Source organism: Squalius cephalus (assembly GCF_949319135.1).
Source record: "Squalius cephalus genome assembly, chromosome: 3".
Lineage (NCBI taxonomy): Eukaryota > Metazoa > Chordata > Actinopteri > Cypriniformes > Leuciscidae > Squalius > Squalius cephalus.
In genome coordinates this window covers 42,353,401-42,371,446 of record NC_137124.1, presented here as the reverse complement: position 1 = coordinate 42,371,446, position 18,046 = coordinate 42,353,401, and the positions used below count along the sequence as shown (strand labels likewise).

The following is an 18,046-nucleotide window of genomic DNA, read 5'->3' as shown; positions in this document are numbered from 1 at the left end:
ACCAGTCAAAAGTTTGGAAACATTACTATTTTTAATGTTTTTGAAAGAAGTCTCTTATGCTCATCAAGCCTGCAGTTAAAAAAAAAAAAAAAAAAAAAAAAACCAGTAATATTATGAAATATTATTACAATTTAAAATAATGGTTCTCTTTTTTAATATATTTTAAAATGTAATTTATTTTTGTGATGCAAAGCTGAATTTTCATCAGCAAGTACTCCAGTCTTTGGTGTCTTATGATCCTTCAGAAATCATTCTAATATGATGATTTGATACTCAGTTATTATCAATGAGGGAAACAGTTGTGCTGTTTAATATATTGTTTTGGAATACTTTTTTCAGGATTCATTGATGAGTAAAACGTTAACAGCATTTATTCATAAAAATAGCATTTATTCAAAATAAAAACATTTCTAACAATATAAATCGTTACCATCACCTTTTATCAATTTAACGCATCCTTGTTGAATTAAAGTACTAATTTCTTAAAAAAAAAATAGTTATTGTTCCCAAACTTTTGAACGGTAGTGTATATTGTTACAAAAGATTTCTTTTCTAAATAAATACAGTTCTTTTTAACTTTTTATTCATCAAATAATCCTGAAAAAAGTATCTCAGGTTATAAAAAAAATATTAAGCAGCACAACTGTTTCCAACATTGATCATAAATCAGCATATTAGAATGATTTCTGAAGGATCATAAGACACCAAAGACTGGAGTACTTGCTGATGAAAATTCAGCTTTGCATCACAAAAATAAATTACATTTTAAAGTATATTAAAAAAGAGAACCATTATTTTAAATTGTAATAATATTTCATAAAATTACTGTTTTTTTGTTTTGTTTGTTTGTTTGTTTTTTAACTGCAGGCTTGATGAGCATAAGAGACTTCTTTCAAAAACATTAAAAATAGTAATGTTTCCAAACTTTTGACTGGTACTGTATATGGGCACACTTTGAGTACTACTAATAAAAGTGGTGGAGATCAGGCAAGACTATAAGAAGACTTAGGCAAAAAGGTGCTATAACAGTAAAAATGCTTTAAAACCATATATTTCCTATGGTAAACTGCCTGTATTGGCTGTAAATTGACTTTTTCATCTATGATGGCAGTTGTTAAATGCTTGCTAAATAAAACGTAATGTCTTTTGATGCTTGTGTGCTTAAAGGCCTTAAAGGCCTTAACTGCTTGAACCCCGATAAATGCTGCTTGCAGCTTTCATTTTTGTTTGTTTTTGTTTTATATTTTTATCTCTGTAAAGCACTTTGGTAACCTTGTTGTTTGTTTAAATTGTGCTATATAAATAAAGTGGTATGGTATGGTAAGGTGGTCAAAAAGTAATTTTTAGATCCACCACCTTTTTTATCTCCAGAGGTATGAGAGGTTATACTGTTTATTTCTGGTTTGTACTCTGCGTACATATGTACAGAGAACATGCACACTTCGTAAGAGCAACCAGTTGTTTGTCTCTCGTGGGCTGACTCTTACAAGGGAAAAATATCTCCGGTCAACGCCTTTCCCACTGGATGGTGGTGGCTATCATGTTATGTTACAATAACGCAAATATAGAGTCCCCAGGAGGACTACGAGCTCATTCTACTAGAGATATGGCTACATTGTGGGCTCTATTTAAAGGCATTTATATCCAAGAAATTTGCGCTGGAGCAAGCTGGTCTTCTCTGCACACATTTGTTCGATTCTGTATACTGGATGTGACGGAACCCCCTCTAACCCACTCAGTCCTGGGAGTGAGTAGTCATATTGTACAAAGATTACTTGGGCAGTTTTTTTTTTTTTTTTTTTTTTTTTAAACATATTTTTATTGAAAAACATGTAGCATAACAAAAACATTTCCAAAAAACAAAACATTTTTTATATTTTAACTATCTTCCCACCCCCACCCACACCCACCCTCAGCATCCAAAATAAAAAAATCAGTTACACAGGTATAGAAGTTATTATACAAAGGCTAAGACAGATGTGTCCACATATTTTCAAATACATAAGCACATCCTATATACACATATCAATCAGTGGATTGAGAGGTATCTAATATTGCCTGTATCGATATTTGGTTATTTTCCAGAAAATGTATAAAAAGATCCCATATTTTATGGTAATCTTTTAGTTTGCCCTTTATGCTGTAGGTTATTCTTTCCAATGCAATACAATGTGACAGATCTTTTAACCAATGATCAATGGATGGACCTTCTATGTTCTTCCAGTAAAATGCTACTAAACGTCTTGCATGAACTAGACAAATGTCAATCATTTTAGTGTGATAACCTGATAATGGTAGACTTACAGGAATTAAACTCAAAGCACATATTTCAGGGGTCATTGGAATTGGTTTTGAAATAATTGAAGAAATTAGTGCTGTCACCTTTTGCCAGAATGTCTTGATCACCTCACATTCCCAGATACAATGGAAGAATGTTCCTTTATGTTTTTGGCATTTAAAATAGATATCTGGGATTTCCGGGTTAAATTTATTTAACTTTTCAGGGGTGACATATGTACGCATTACCCAGTTGTATTGGATCAGCTTAAATCTAGTATTAATTGACAAATTCTGGGCTTTAACACATATCTGGCTCCATTCTGAATCTGGAAGGTCATATTGCAAATCTATACCCCAAGCAATTCTCTTGGAATCAGATGATTCCTTAGAACTGTTTACAAATTTGCAATAAAACAGTGAAATTTGGTTTGTACTAAGTTCCTCATAAAACATAGCCTTTTCTAGTTCTGTTGGTAGAGGTCTAGATAGTGAATGATTTTGCTTGTTATTGATATAACTGCGAATTTGCAAGTATTTAAAAAAGTGTTTCATTGGGATTCCAAATTTTTCATTAAGATCTTTAAAGGACATCAATGTATCTCCCTCAAACAAATCCCCAACCTTACGAATGCCCTTTAGTGCCCACTGTTTAAAACCAGAGTCATTTTCCCCTGGTCTGAAGTCCCTATTTCCCCAAATAGGAGAAAAGAATGAAAGAGTTGGGACTTCTCCCAATATATGCTGAACATCATTCCATACTATCAAAGTATTTTTAACAAAGGGATTTTTTGTGGCCTTTTTTAGATTTTTATACAAGTCAGAGTACAAATACATATCCATCCCTATACCTTTTGCAACTATAGATTCTATTTCTACCCAGGGTAATTTCGGCTGCAAGGAGAACCAATAGGTGGCACAAGCCAACTGGGCAGACCAATAGTACCACTGCAAATTGGGTAAACGTAAACCTCCTCTATCATAAGGGAGATATAACAATGTTAGACGAAGCCTTGCACGTCTATTATTCCAGATGAATTTGGTTAATTTTTTTTTCATATTAGAGAAAAAGCCTAATGGAGGGGAGAGTGGAATAGAGCGAAATAAATATAAAAATTTGGGAAGAATGTTCATTTTTATAATGTTTATACGACCAATTAATGAGATTGGTAGGGAGGACCATCTGTCTACAGTTTCACAGACTTTGGTTATAACTGGGTTGTAATTGGCAGGAACTAACTTGTCAATTGTGGGAGTAATAACTATGCCTAAATATTTGAAGCCATTAATTGCATTTATAAATGGATGCCCAACCGGTGGTTGATGTCTTTCTTGGGTATTTAAAAACAGTATTGATGATTTGGTCTTATTAATTTTATAGCCAGAGAACTTTCCAAATCTATCAATCAGTTGGAGCAGTGCTGGAACGGATCTTTCGAGCCTTGTTAGAAAAAGAATAGTGTCATCTGCATATAGTGCTATTCGATGATCGCGATCTTTAATTTGAATGCCCTTAATGATAGAGTTACTTCTGACTGCAATTGCTAAAGGCTCTAATGCTAGAATAAAAAGCATTGGCGACAGTGGGCATCCTTGACGTGTGCCCCTATATATATTAAAAGGTCTTGATATTGTATTATTAGTCCTAACTTCTGCTATTGGTTTAAAGTATAAAATATTGACCCATCGTAGAAATGAATCTCCAAAACCAAAACGAGCCAATACTTCATTCATATACAGCCACTCTACCCTATCAAACGCTTTTTCCGCGTCAAGTGATAGGAAACATGTGTCAGGGACTTCCTTTTTTTCATACAGAATGTTTAAGACGCGCCTAATATTATGAGTAGCCTGACCATTCTTAATAAATCCATTTTGGTCTAGACCTATTACAGATGGAAGACATTTTTCTAATCTTGATGCCAAAATTTTGCCAATGATCTTTACATCTGTATTGAGTAGAGAGATTGGTCTGTATGACTCACATTTGGTAGGAGATTTGTCAGGTTTCAAAATTAAAGTAATTAAGGCATTTCTTAAAGTTGGCGGCAAATAACCATTTTGAAATGATTCGGCATACATTTCCTTCAGAGGGCCAACCAATTTATTTTTAAAAAGCTTATATATGTCAATTGGCAGACCGTCAGGGCCAGCTGATTTACCATTCTTCAGCTTTGATATAGATTCCATGACTTCACTTTCTTCAAATATACGGTCTAAATAATTTTTATCTTCTTCTGATATGAGTGGGAACTGAAGATCATTGAGAAATCGAGCTTGGTCTTCAGTAAAATGTGCTGATTCAGATTTATATAAATCTTTATAAAACGAAACGAAAGCATTATTTATCTCTAAAGGATTAGATGTTATTTCCCCATTCAACATTTGAATACTATTAATGGCTTTTTCTGTGTCCAATTTTTTTATCTGCCATGCTAACAGTTTTCCTGCTTTTTCTCCATGTTCATAGAAAGATTGTTTCAATCTTATTAAGCTGTTTTCAGCTTTTGTAGTGGAAAGGGTATTATATTGAGCCCTAAGTTTAAGAAGTTCATGATGAATTGTATTTGAAGTGTCTAAATAAGCCTTTCCCTCTGCAATCTTAATTTCTTTTTCCAATAAATCTAATTCCAATTTTATTTTATTCATTTTTGAGCTTGTAAAACTAATTATCTGGCCTCGGATATATGCCTTGAATGCTTCCCACCTTATAGTAGCTGACGTTTCATTTTTATTCTCTTTGAAAAAATTATCTATCTGTTCTCCAATAAATTTGATAAAATCACGATCATGCAGCCATTTCGGTTGGAGACGCCAGCGGCGATTTTCTTTCATATCACTTATTGATTTGTAAACTAAAGACACTGGTCCATGATCCGAAATGACAATAGAATCTTATCATTCTCGGAGACTTTAATCAGGCAAAACTCACACGTGAGCTGCCTAAATTCAAACAGCACATTACATGCCCCACCAGAGACAATAATATTTTGGACCATTGCTACACCACAACAAAGGATGCATATCGCTCCGTCGCCAGAGCAGCTCTAGGACTTTCCGATCACTGCCTGGTTCATCTTCTACCAACTTACAGGCAAAAACTTAAAACTGCTAAGCCAGTAATAAGGACTGTAAAGAGATGGACCAACGACACAGAGCAGGTCTTACAAGCCTGTTTTGAATGCACTGACTGGAGTGTTTTTGAAGCTGCTGCCAGCGATCTGGACGAGCTCACAGAGACTGTAACATCATACATCAGTTTCTGTGAGGATTTATGCATCCCTACCAGGACTTACTTATCATTCAACAATGATAAACCATGGTTCACACCAAAACTCAGACAGCTTCGTCAGGTCAAAGAAGATGCCTACAGGAGTGGGGATAGGATCTTGTTTAATCAGGCCAGGAACACATTGACAAAGGAGACTGAAGTGGCTAAGAAGAGCTATGCCAAAAAGCTGGAAAACCAGTTTTCCTCCAACGACCCTGCATCAGTGTGGAAAGGCCTGAAAGACATTACCAACTACAAGACACCATCCCCCAGCACCGACAGCAACAAGCATCTTGCGAACGAGCTGAATGTCTTTTACTGTAGATTTGAGACCCCCGATCAGACACCCCACACCCGCCCTGACCATCTCTCTACACAGCCATCAACACCTCCAGTCATCCCCCTCCCCTCCCCCCCTGCACTTCAGATCAGTGAGGATAATGTGCGTCAGATCTTCAGGAAACAGAAGAGAAGGAAAGCACCAGGCCCAGACGGTGTTTCACCAGCCTGTCTGAAAACCTGCGCTGACCAGCTGGCCTCTATCTTCTCACTGATCTTCAACAGATCACTGGAGCAGTGCAAAGTCCCTTTCTGCTTTAAACGCTCCACCATCATCCCAATCCCGAAGAAACCAAAGATCACAGGACTCAATGACTACAGACCTGTTGCCTTAACATCTGTGGCCATGAAGTCATTCGAAAGACTGGTGTTAGCATATCTGAAGGACATCACTGGACCCTTGCTGGACCCCCTGCAGTTTGCCTACAGAGCAAACCGGTCTGTGGATGATGCGGTCAGTATGGGACTGCATTACACCCTGCAACATCTGGACAAACCAGGGACCTATGCAAGGATTCTGTTCGTGGACTTTAGTTCTGCCTTCAACACCATTGTCCCATCACTGCTCCAGACCAAACTGACCCAGCTCTCTGTCCCTAGCTCCGTCTGTCAATGGATCACCAGCTTTCTGACAGACAGACAACAGCTAGTCAGAATGGGCAAAATCACGTCCGACAGCCGCATCATCAGCACCGGTGCTCCACAGGGATGTGTTCTCTCACCACTGCTCTTCTCCCTGTACACAAATGACTGCACCTCTAAAGACCCCTCTGTCAAGCTCCTGAAGTTTGCGGACGACACTACTGTTATCGGACTCATCCGGAACGGTGACGAGTCTGCGTACAGACAGGAGGTGGAGCAGCTGGCTCTTTGGTGCAGTTATAACAACCTGGAGCTGAACACGCTCAAAACAGTGGAGATGATCGTGGACTTCAGGAGAAACCCCCCTGCACTCCCTTCACTCACCATCATGGACAGCACTGTGACTGCAGTAGAGTCATTCAGGTTCCTGGGCACCACCATCTCTCAGGATCTGAAGTGGGACACTCACATAGACTCTATTGTGAAGAAAGGCCAACAGAGACTGTACTTCCTGCGTCAGCTGAGGAAATTCAACCTGCCACAGGAGCTGCTCGTACAGTTCTACTCAGCTGTCATCCAGTCCATCCTCTGCACTTCCATCACCGTCTGGTTCGGCTCTGCAACCAAAACCGACCTCCGTAGACTACAGCGGATAGTTCGGACTGCTGAGCGAATCACTGGCACTACCCTTCCCACACTCAAAGAACTGTACTCATCCAGAGTGAGTAAAAGGGCTCGCAAAATCACTCTGGACCCGTCACACCCAGCACACTTTCTGTTTGAACTGTTACCGTCTGGTCGACGCTACAGAGCACTGAGCACAAAAACAACCAGACACAGGAAAAGTTTCTTTCCCCAGGCCATCTACCTCATGAACACTTAAATGTTCCCCTACTGTGGAACAAACATGTGCAATACTTCCCTCAGACATTTCATTATAGCACCTTATAACTTTACTTTATATATATTTATAATTTATAATCTTTTATTTTAATTTTTTTATTTATACCTATGTTACTTGTCACTTGTCTTGTCACTTTATATTGTATGTGTACTGGAAGCTACTGTCACCAAGACAAATTCCTTGTATGCGCAAGCATACTTGGCAATAAAGCTCTTTCTGATTCTGATTCTGATTCTGATCATACTGACAAATTGTTATTCTTGGAAAGAGGTCATTAGAAATTAAAAAATAATCAATACGAGAATGACCCTTCGTCACTGTAGAGCAGCATGAATATGTTCTTTTACTAGGGTATAACCTTCTCCATGGGTCACACAGATTAAGTTCTCTTATATAGTTCCATATCTTTTTTCTAGACTGTATGTGTGTTGTATCTGATCCTGTTGAGCGGTCAAGGCTAGGAGATAACGTGCAATTAAAGTCTCCAGCAATTATCAATTTTCCTGACAAAGAAGACAGTAAAAGAAATAATTTTTCAAAAAAACTTGGACAATCTGTATTAGGACCATACACATTTGCCAAAATAATGTTTTCATTAAGAATAGATCCTTGAATTATTATGTAACGTCCTGCTGTGTCCTGTAAAACCTTGGATATTTGAAATGGAATTGACTTGTGTATTAAAATCATAATCCCCCTAGAGTTAGGAGAAAATAAAGCTGAATAAATTTGGCCTTTCCAACGCCTTTGTATTGGTGTTGTGTCATTTGAAGATATATGACATTCTTGTAAAAATACAATTGAGGGATTAATTTGTTTAATTCTGGTCATTACTTGTTTTACTTTAGTTCATTTCCCCAAACCTCTCACATTCCACGATGTTATTTTAAGTTCTGAATTGGAGCCCATTACAGTGTTAGTGCCTAAATTGAGAGCTGCCTATTATTACAAGCTTGTACCCTAGCCTGTTACAGTAAAATGCAATTGCCCCTGTTACTGAAAAATTGTAAAATATACATAGGATGCTTCTCTTAGCACTAGCTCCCTGAACTCGCCAGTGCTTTACCCGTACATACCCATAAACTGAAGATTCAACACGTTGTTTCACCGATCCTATCGCTAGGAGCAGCATAACACGAATCACAAGCATATTATCTGCATATGCTCCCACAAACAAGCGGCTAAACATATTAGAAACTGAACAGCCTATAATAGAACCTGAATTAACCACACACACACACACACACAAAAAAGCTTATTAAGTTCAAAATATTCAGCGAATTATGATAGAGAGAACTACTAAATTAAAATATGAAAAATTAGAAGTCACTGACCACAACCGTACTGAGTTCCATCAGCCAAGTCCCATTGAACTGACAATCAATCCTATTTCACATAGCCTACATTATCAGTCTCAAACGTAAAAAGAAAAATATAGTTATATATATTTCGTTACATGACAGTTCCTTCCTTCTGTATTCAGCCTACTTGATTGAAGGATTAAGAGCTTGAATCCTTTAGTTTACGAATGAAATGTTCCACCTCAGCTGGACTCTCAAAAGTGCGGTCTCGTCCTGCGTGAGTGACGCGCAGCTTTGCTGGAAAAATTATTCCATATCGGATGTCCATGGCTTTAAGCTGTTGCTTCACTTCGTAGAATTTCCTTCTATTCAGATGCGTTTCTCTGGCGATATCCTGAAAAAACTTTACTTCGCGTTCGTCAAATGTCACCTTGCCTTTGGCCCGCACGACTTGTAACACTTTGTCTTTATCCTTAGAACTCAAGAAGCGCATAATGAGTACTCTGGGAGCGTTCCGATCTCGGCGGTCCTGTAAGCGGTGAGCTCTTTCAGTAGTTATCGGGTTGGTAAAGGACTCTGGTCCCAGTGCCTCGGGCAGCCATCTCTCAAGAAAACTCACCGTATCTGAGCCCTCAGCGCCTTCAGGGAGGCCAACGAGGCGCACATTATTACGACGACTTCGATTTTCCTGGTCTTCTAGTTTAACTCCTAGAAGTTTCACCTGTTGCTGAAGAGTGTCTACGGTATTTTGCAGTACGGACATCTGGTCTTCTGTGTCGCTGATACGTTGTTCCGCAGTTGACAACCTGTCAGAAAATTCCTTAACTTCTTGTTTAACCTCCTGTATGGCTGCGAGGATTCCTGTAAATTGGACTGAAAAGTCTTCTCTCATGCTTGCAATTGCACTCATAATATTGCTCTCTTGATTTTTGTCAGTAGGCTTATTTGCGCTGACTTCTTTACCCTCAGGTGCCATGCTAGCATGAGGGTTAGCAGGCTCGGTATTGGATTCGTCTTGATTTCCATGTTTTTTCTTTGTTGTTCTCGATGTCATTTTGTTGTAGTGTTGTTTACAGTGACTTATATATGTATTTGTTCAGTTTCAGAACGATATGAGGCTGTTTAAGAAAGAAATTGCCGCATGCTGTAAGAGCTCAAATAAACGCGTGCGATCAACGTGCCGCCATGTTGAAAAACCACTTGGGCAGTTTTTATTAAGGGGCGAATTCCTCATGTTATTCTGTTTTCACCTCTGTCTGGAGCAGTAATTCATATAATAGCTCACTTATTAGTCTGCTTCGTCAGCATATCCAGCAAAACGGGATTTGTCTACATCCCTTAGTGCGAAACCGAACAAATGTTAGAAAGAGAACTTTAGGTTACTGATGTAATCCCAGTTCTCTGACAACATGAAGTGAGGTATCTCACAACATTGCCCTCCTTGCCTGTTCCGCAAGGAGAAGAGATATGCGGAGCATAACGAAACGGCAGTTAGCTGTATACAGTGAATAAACATCATTTTTATTCATATCTTTCACATCTACTGCAGTCAGATTGACCCGCGTTCACTCCGAAGGAATCACTCACATGACCTGTGCACTTGTAATGACACATCAAGGATGTTAAGAGGCTAAAAGCAGGTTTAAAACTTGCCCCATTGAAGTCAACAGGGTGCAAATTTTAAAAAGAGGATAACACGGTGTAGGCAACACCGATTTTTGTCGTTGCTCTCTGTATTGACAGCACTCCAAATGTACAAAAAAATGAGCTCAATGTTAAAATTGACCGGAGTTCTCCTTTAATAAAGGCCTTCTGAAGTGAAGTGATGCGTTTGTGTAAGAAAAATATTCATATTTAACGTTACAAAGTAAAATTCTAGCTTCCGGCCAAATGGCCATACGTAGTCTACATGCGCCTAACGCGCAACTTACACAACTTATGACGTCAGAAGAGGTGTAGTGCATCATGGAGTGTGCATCGTGCATCATCAAGCTTAAATATCAGCAGTACAAAATGGACAAAAATGGACATAATTTTAAAGCTGAGACTTTGTTTCTTATCAGAAGTAACAAAGCTCTTTGCGTTTACTGAAGAGACAAAACAAACAAAGCTCTTTGCGATTACTGAAGAGAGATGTGCTACAAATAATGCTTGATACAGGGTAAAATCGCGGATCTGGCAACCCTGGCTTGAACTATGGGTGATTCATAGGGTCAAATAAAGCCTGTTTTAGCGTCGCTAACTGTTTTTGTCAGTTAAAACTGTTATTGTCGCATTAACTTGCCCTAAATTCAACACAGGAGAGATTGTTTTCACACACCGTATTAGCTGCAGTCTGACCCTTACGAAAAAGAAGTACACTTCAAGTTAATTTTATTAAGTATACTTAAAGGGCACCTATTATGACTCTTTTCACAAGATGTAAAATAAGTCTCTGATGTCCCCAGAGTATGTATGTGAAGTTTTAGCTCAAAATACCCAACAGATCATTTTTTACAGCATGTTTAAATTGTAATTTTTTGGGGCTCAGAAAAACGCGCTGTTTTAATGTGTGCCCTTTAAATGCAAATTAACTGCTGCTGCACGGCACAGGGGGCGGAGCCTCATGAGCTCGCGCTAAGAGTCAGGACAATCTCATCTGATAATATCAGAACAGAAACTCTCAGTTGCGGTGTTCATTTCGACTCGGAGTCGGACAATAATGCCCACAGAGCCAGAGAATATATGCTGTATGGACATAGAACAGGTATAGTTTAATTATGGTTATAACTTATTTGTCATCTGCTTTTATCCACTAATAGGGGAATTATCACCCTACGTCACACGGCGTCACGCAGGTTCTACTGCGCATGTCGGGACCAAAAGACAACAACAAACGGAAAAATGTCGTGTTGTGCAGTCGGATGCCAAAATCGTAAATCTGTAAACAGTGGTCTTAAGTTTTACCGAATACCATCAACTCGCACTCCTTTTAACGGCAACCGCAGACGTCTTTGGTTACAAGCCATCAGAAGAGCCGACTGGAATGAGGAAAAAATTAAAAATGCCCGACTCTGCGGTTCACACTTCATATCAGGTAAGTTAACGGTTACGCTAAATCAGACACACATCACTCGGTTTGGCTTACAACAACAAAAATAACGGTAAATAATGAGTTGTACAACACAGAATAAAGTACAAGTTTGAGGCGAATTTGCTTACTAAACGTTAGCTAACTTACCTTCAATTTGGTTACGTTGTCTTGCTAGTTAGCCTAAGCTTGGTAGTAAAGTTAGTTCTTGGCTAATACATTACTTTACGTAGTACGTAGTAATTTACGTAGTAAACTCAGGCTAAGTTTGCTGTTACACTCTATCGTACTGTCAATCACTAGAATAAACCTTTTTTTGTGCAGGAGAGGTATCCATGGAATTTAATAGTCCAGACTTTGTCCCTTCTGTCTTTTCATTCTCAACCCAGTGTGAAATAAACAAAGGCGATGCAAAACTTGAGAGGTAAATATCGTCACTTATGCCTTATTTAGTTGCTAACTGGGATCACATTGCATGCATCAATTTGCAGAGAATGCATGGCAAGTAATGCCACATCTTTTTTGTAAATATAATTTGTTAGACCAGATCGTTTTTGTCTACTAACCAACTAAACTGTTTTGGACGTACTGTTTGCTCTCATCTCTGAGTATCAGATTTAAGAGGAAAAGAAAAAGGGATGAACCCACCCACAGACCACCAGACCAAGTTACTGATAAGATTGCATCAGAATCTGCAGAAGCTTCCCTGTCCTCAGATGACTGCAGAATAGAGCCTGCTGCTGGTCCTTGCATTGGTAAGAACTTCTCATATCTTAACTAATGGCAGTCTCTTGGCTTGTTCGATTTGAACCGGCGCTGCACAGACCAATCAGTTTATGACATCAAAGTAACGCAAGAGCGATTCAAAACCATTAGGAGCTGTCTACTCTCTATTCACTCTTGCGGTACTTTGATGTCATTCACCTATCGGTCTGTGCAGTGCCAGTTCAATTCAAACAAGCCTATTATTAAGATGAATATGGTCATTATGTTTATATATTGTTCAATACAGCAGAACTGTGTTGTGAATGAAGTTGAACATTATTCTGTTTAGCACATGCTGCTTGAAAACATCTTATCAAATAATTGAGAAAAGCTAAACTAAAACAAGTGACAATGTATCTTTTATAAGTTAATTGCAATCTAATCTCTATTTCAGAAGCCACAGTCCCAAAGGTTCTCCATGATGATCTGAAACACAAGTACAGCCAACTTTCTACAGTGTGTGACAACCTGCGTTTGGACATAAAAAAACTGAAATCTGAGAATGAGGAACTAAAGACAACACTCAGAAAAACACTATTTTCCTTTAGCTCTATCAAAAGCAAAGCAGTGCATGTGCTGTTTTTCACAGGTCTGACAAGTGTCATTTTTGAGTGGTTGATTAACAAACTTAAAGACAGTGTAGAGGTTGTGCGTGGCTCTATGAACCTGGAGGATCATCTATTAGCCGTCTTACTAAAACTAAGATTAGGACTCAGCAACAAGGATATTGCTTTCAGATTTAATGTCACAGAATGTGACATCTCTAGAATTTTGAGAAGTTGGCTCCCTGCTATGTCTCTGGCTTTAAAGCCTCTCATCAAGTGGCCAAGCAAGCATGCAATATTAAAGAATATGCCAAAATGTTTTAAACCCAAATATAAACGTTGCAGGTGCATTATTGACTGTACAGAAATTTTGATCATCAGACCCTCAAATTTAACCTCCAGAGCCCAGACGTACTCGACTTATAAAAGCCACAACACTGTTAAATATTTGGTTGGCATGTCACCTGCAGGAGCCATTACTTTTCTGTCGGCAGGTTGGGGCGGGCGGGTTTCGGATAAACAAATTACAGCTGAGTCTGGATTTTATGACCTTCTAGAGCATAATGATGAGATACTAGCAGATCGTGGTTTTACCATTAGAGATGAGCTTGCCACACGTGGTGCCACCCTTAGGATCCCTCACTTTACCAAAGGAAAGAAGCAGCTCTCTGCTCAAGAAGTGGACATATCAAGGCGTTTGTCTAATGTGCGAATACACATTGAAAGAGTAATAGGTAGATGGAAAAATTTCAAAATTCTGACAACTGTCATTCCACTCACACAGGTTGACCTCTTAGATGATATAGTGATTGTGTGTGGAGCATTAACAAACTTTTGTAAATGTATAGTCCCAAGAAGATAGCTTGATTTAGATTCCAGTTATTGAAGAGTTTTTTTTTTACACTGTTTTTGTTTTCTATTTACTTGGTTTTAATGTGATGTCTTTTTATCGCCCTCTTCATACTATATATGTCTTTTTTTAGTCTGGTTTGTCTGCTTCCTGTCCATTGTTTCTTGTGTGTAACACCAAGGACCGTGCTGAAAATAAGTATTTTACTTTAGCATGTTATCCTTTGGATTACTGTTTTATGTCATCTTGATCCAGAAATCAATCAATCAACTCACACAGGTTGACCTCTTAGAGTATATAGTGATTGTGTGTGGACACAAACCTTTGTAAATGTATATTAGTCTCAAGAAGATAGCTTGATTTTGATTAATTCTTTATGTAACTGTTTATTGTAAATAACACAACTTATTGCACATGTAAGTGTTTTTATGTAAAATATTAGTATTGTATTAAATAATTTGCTTCGAAGTACATTTCATTCTGAGTTGTTGTTTTTGCAGTGATCACAATACCAATCCACAAGCTTTCTTCTTACTCTGGCACATGTGTAGTGAAAATGGTTCTTGCACTTTGCACAGTCAATCATCATCCCAAAGTCTGGCCTTTGACAGTGTGAGCAGACTGCAGGTGCTTGCATCAGTGGATCCATGGTGCGTGTTAACAGCTCAGGCAAAACTCTGCGTTTAAAGAACACTTCAGCTTTAGGCAGGACTGCTTGCAGCATTTCTTCATCTCTGGTGATGCGGTTGATGGTAATATCTTGCTTTGTCCAAACCACGAAGTCGCAGTACTGGGCGTTGCATACAAACATGTGAAGCTGAACTTGATGGTAATATTCATGATTCTTCTTTAGTTTAAGTGCTTTGTCTAAGCAGAACTGTGTGTCCTCAATACTTCCTGTCAGACCATCACGGTATTTGTATGGGCACTTAATCTCTACAGTTGCTTTCCCACAGCAGGTACAGTTTGCCATTCCATCCGGCGATGCCCCAAGATGTGGTTTGTCTGGCCGCACAACAAGACCGCATAGCTCCACGTCAAAGTTGTGATGTTGTGCTTTCATTATTTCTGTGTATATTCTTCTGGCTGTGTCCTCCATATCTCTTCCCCAAAGTACTGCTGGGACATGGGACAACTCATGTTTGTTGTAGTGCATTACCTGTTTTACAAGGTTTGTTTTAGTGCTCTCGGTTACTACGGTACATACACGATGTAGGGTTGTGCTCGTTATCCTTCCAGTTCTGTGTGTGTGCCAGGCCTGAGAGTGGGCCTGATTTTTAGTCGTTAGCTCAAGGTTTACACACTGGTCATTCGTTAACTGCTTCCCCAGTTTTTCGAAGGTCTCTTCACACCTCTCTTGTAGTTCATTTTGGCAGAGGCATCTCAGATTGGCATCATACAGAGCTACGAGTGGCTCTGGCAGGTCTCCGGTCTCTGTTTCAGATTCTGATGTGGAGTCTGTGTCACTGAAGTCCATGCTAGTGAGCACAGCTGCATTAGGTGCCAATACTTTCAGGTCTGCAATGTCTTCATCTGTCAGTTCTGAATACACAAAATAAATGTTAGATAACTTATTTTAATACAAACTACAATCAAAGCTGGTTACATGTCATTAATAGTTACATGGTACTGATTATAACTTTAACTTTTTATTAACAAAACTGTTTTTACATTAATTACACTACTGGTCAAAAGTTTGAGAACATCCCCATTTTGTAGTTTTATTGAAATATAAGTAGTTCAAGTCCAGTAAATGGTACAAAAGTAAGCAGCAAACTACCAGAAATAATATAACACCTTGGAACAACATGTCCTAATACACCCTCAGAAGCTTTATTAGTGCAATATTGCAACTAGTCTTTCATTAATTGCCCTTTTCATTTAAATAAAATAAAACGAATTAATACCTGCTTGTTATATGTACGACCTGATCTTTTCTACATTCAGATTGTGTCTACCTTTTACATTGTTCTTTCTACACTTTACTCTGACTGGCTGCAGTTGGTTGTCTGTCCTCTTAGCCTTTCTGAAGCTGATCTCACTCAGTCTGGCTGGTTTCACCTCTCTCTTGGATGTGTTAATCCACATATTTGTCCCTGATGTACAACACTTCTCCGTCTTTCCCATCCTGACCCACAGCTCAACTTTAAACATAAGTGCAGCTGCATGACTGCAGCATGACCCTAACCTGCACAAAATTGTATAATGTAGTAACACATTGGTTTAAATTGTGCTTTAGGCTATACATACCAACAGTTGTATGATTTCAGCAAATAAGAAGTTACATTTTGTTTGATTACATTGCTGAGACTGGCTGAAATGGGTAAATAATGAAAATGTAATATAGTAATCTTATTTTGGTTACATACCCAGCCATACAGGTGCAGTTTGCAGTAAGAATGCAGTTGTTTGTCTTGTTGACGATAACCCAGGTCTTGTACAATTCCGTCTTCTTACTCTGTCTTTGGCTAGGCAGAACCTCCGTCTTCAGCACTACGAAGTTTTGAACTTGGTAATCATGAAATTGTATGTCTTGGACGTGACCACACAGAACAAAGTTGTACGCATCAAGCGACTTGTACGCTTTTAACTTCTCCCGGGTATATACACTCGGAGTTTCGATAAGATAATTGTATATCTCTGGCCACTGGATGGCTGGCCATTTCGTTACATCGTTTAACCATTCAGAAGGTTTTATGGCAAACGGATCTGTAAGATGTATCCCACTCACTAACGTTAATTTCATTTTGTAACAGTTCTTATCACTGGGTGACAAACTGTTAAAATACGCGGAGAACATTCCGAAAATTAAATATAAACTCAAATATATATAAAAAATGTATATGAAAATGTTTTAAATTGAACTATTAGTATATATTAGTATATATGTAATGATCAGCTGTTAACGGTCTTTCTGCAACCACGATGCGCTCGCATCCCGGATGTTTACAAACCTATAATTGGTCTATACAAGCCTGCTGCAGCAAACCCGTCCGAATGATGACCAAAATATACTGACGAGTTCAGTGAAGTTTGTTGTACATCACACAAAAGATGAGCGTTAGTTTTACTCCAGAGAATCTCTGTAAGAGCTGAATAAACATAGTATAAGAAGTGCGCATTAAAGTCTTATCCATAAACTCTCTCTCTCTCCCTTTCATTATCAACAACATACACAGCGAAGTACACAAAACACTCGTTACAACTAACAGTAAACAAATATACACACCTTTTCAGTGGGTGCTAAATAAACTGGTAAACCTTATATCCGTAAAATGACTCGAAGAGCTGTCATAAAGAGCGCGCTCGCACTTTCATTTCTTCCGTGTCCAGTCACGTTAGGCCTGTTGCTCCGGAGAGTGTAAGCTTGATCACAAACAGTACAGATCCATCCTTGAGTAACAACGGGAGTAAATGAAGACTGCTATGTTCATTCTTACATCCATCAACAACACACCTCAATCGCTTAGGAGACATTCTTGTCTACAGCTGCTCAAGCGTCGAACAATGGCGGACTCTGTGTCCAGCTCACTCAGGGCGGGTCTAGGCTAGGGATGGCTCGATACCACAATTTTGGTTTCGGTACGGTACCAGAACCTAATACCTCGGTATCGATACTAAATCGATACCACAGGTGACAAATAACCAGCCTCAAAATTTAAGTGAATTGAAACAGTTTTATTAAAAAACACTGCTTGAAACTCTGCTGCACCGAATGTGCAAACAAAAAGTTATCAAAATGTAAAAAAAAAAAATTTAATAAATAAAAAACAGTCAGGGAACTTACAGTAGGTTAAATTTTGATTTAAAAAAAAAAAGAAAAAAAAGAAAAGGACACCTGAAATGATACAATTAAAATAGGTTAATATCTATTATCTATAATAATTGATTAATATAGAATAATAGAATAATGAAATGAAATGTAAACCATTAGCTGTCATGCATCAACAGAATTATCAACATTTATAGCATTTATTCATCTTGGTTTGATTACTGTTTGGTTTGGGTTCATATTAGTTTAATGCATAAAGTAATGTTAACATGCTAAACATGTATTAGTATATTTAAATAATAATTACGGATTGATCTATTCTAGATTAATAAATGCTATAATACTGTCAGGTCAGGTTACCTAATGAATG

The 18,046-nt window shown here is 38.3% G+C and overlaps 3 protein-coding genes across 5 annotated transcripts in view; 1 reads left to right on the top strand and 2 right to left on the bottom strand.

The window, feature by feature from the left end:
* col25a1 (collagen type XXV alpha 1 chain) overlaps positions 1–18,046 on the bottom strand; it is a 1,104,568-nt gene that overhangs the window by 1,074,234 nt on the left and 12,288 nt on the right. The window lies entirely within an intron of this gene.
* Positions 9,723–13,975, top strand: LOC307155224 (uncharacterized protein). Of its 3 annotated transcripts, none has more exons than XM_079865785.1 (4): positions 9,723–11,750; positions 12,134–12,168; positions 12,360–12,499; positions 12,904–13,975. In XM_079865785.1, the coding sequence occupies exons 1-4, from the start codon at positions 11,700–11,702 to the stop codon at positions 13,914–13,916; spliced, it is 1,239 nt and encodes a 412-aa protein (XP_079721911.1). In that variant the 5' UTR covers positions 9,723–11,699; the 3' UTR covers positions 13,917–13,975. The 3 variants fall into 3 exon arrangements, 2 of the variants coding, with proteins under 2 accessions (XP_079721911.1, XP_079721910.1); XM_079865784.1 differs by having other exon boundaries at positions 12,069–12,168; XR_013820472.1 differs by lacking the exon at positions 12,134–12,168 and having other exon boundaries at positions 12,904–13,904.
* LOC307155225 (uncharacterized protein) lies at positions 13,405–16,633 on the bottom strand. Its single transcript, XM_079865786.1, has 2 exons — positions 16,274–16,633; positions 13,405–15,446 (listed from the first exon to the last, which is right to left on the bottom strand). The coding sequence occupies exon 2, from the start codon at positions 15,379–15,381 to the stop codon at positions 14,380–14,382; it is 1,002 nt and encodes a 333-aa protein (XP_079721912.1). The 5' UTR covers positions 15,382–15,446; positions 16,274–16,633; the 3' UTR covers positions 13,405–14,379.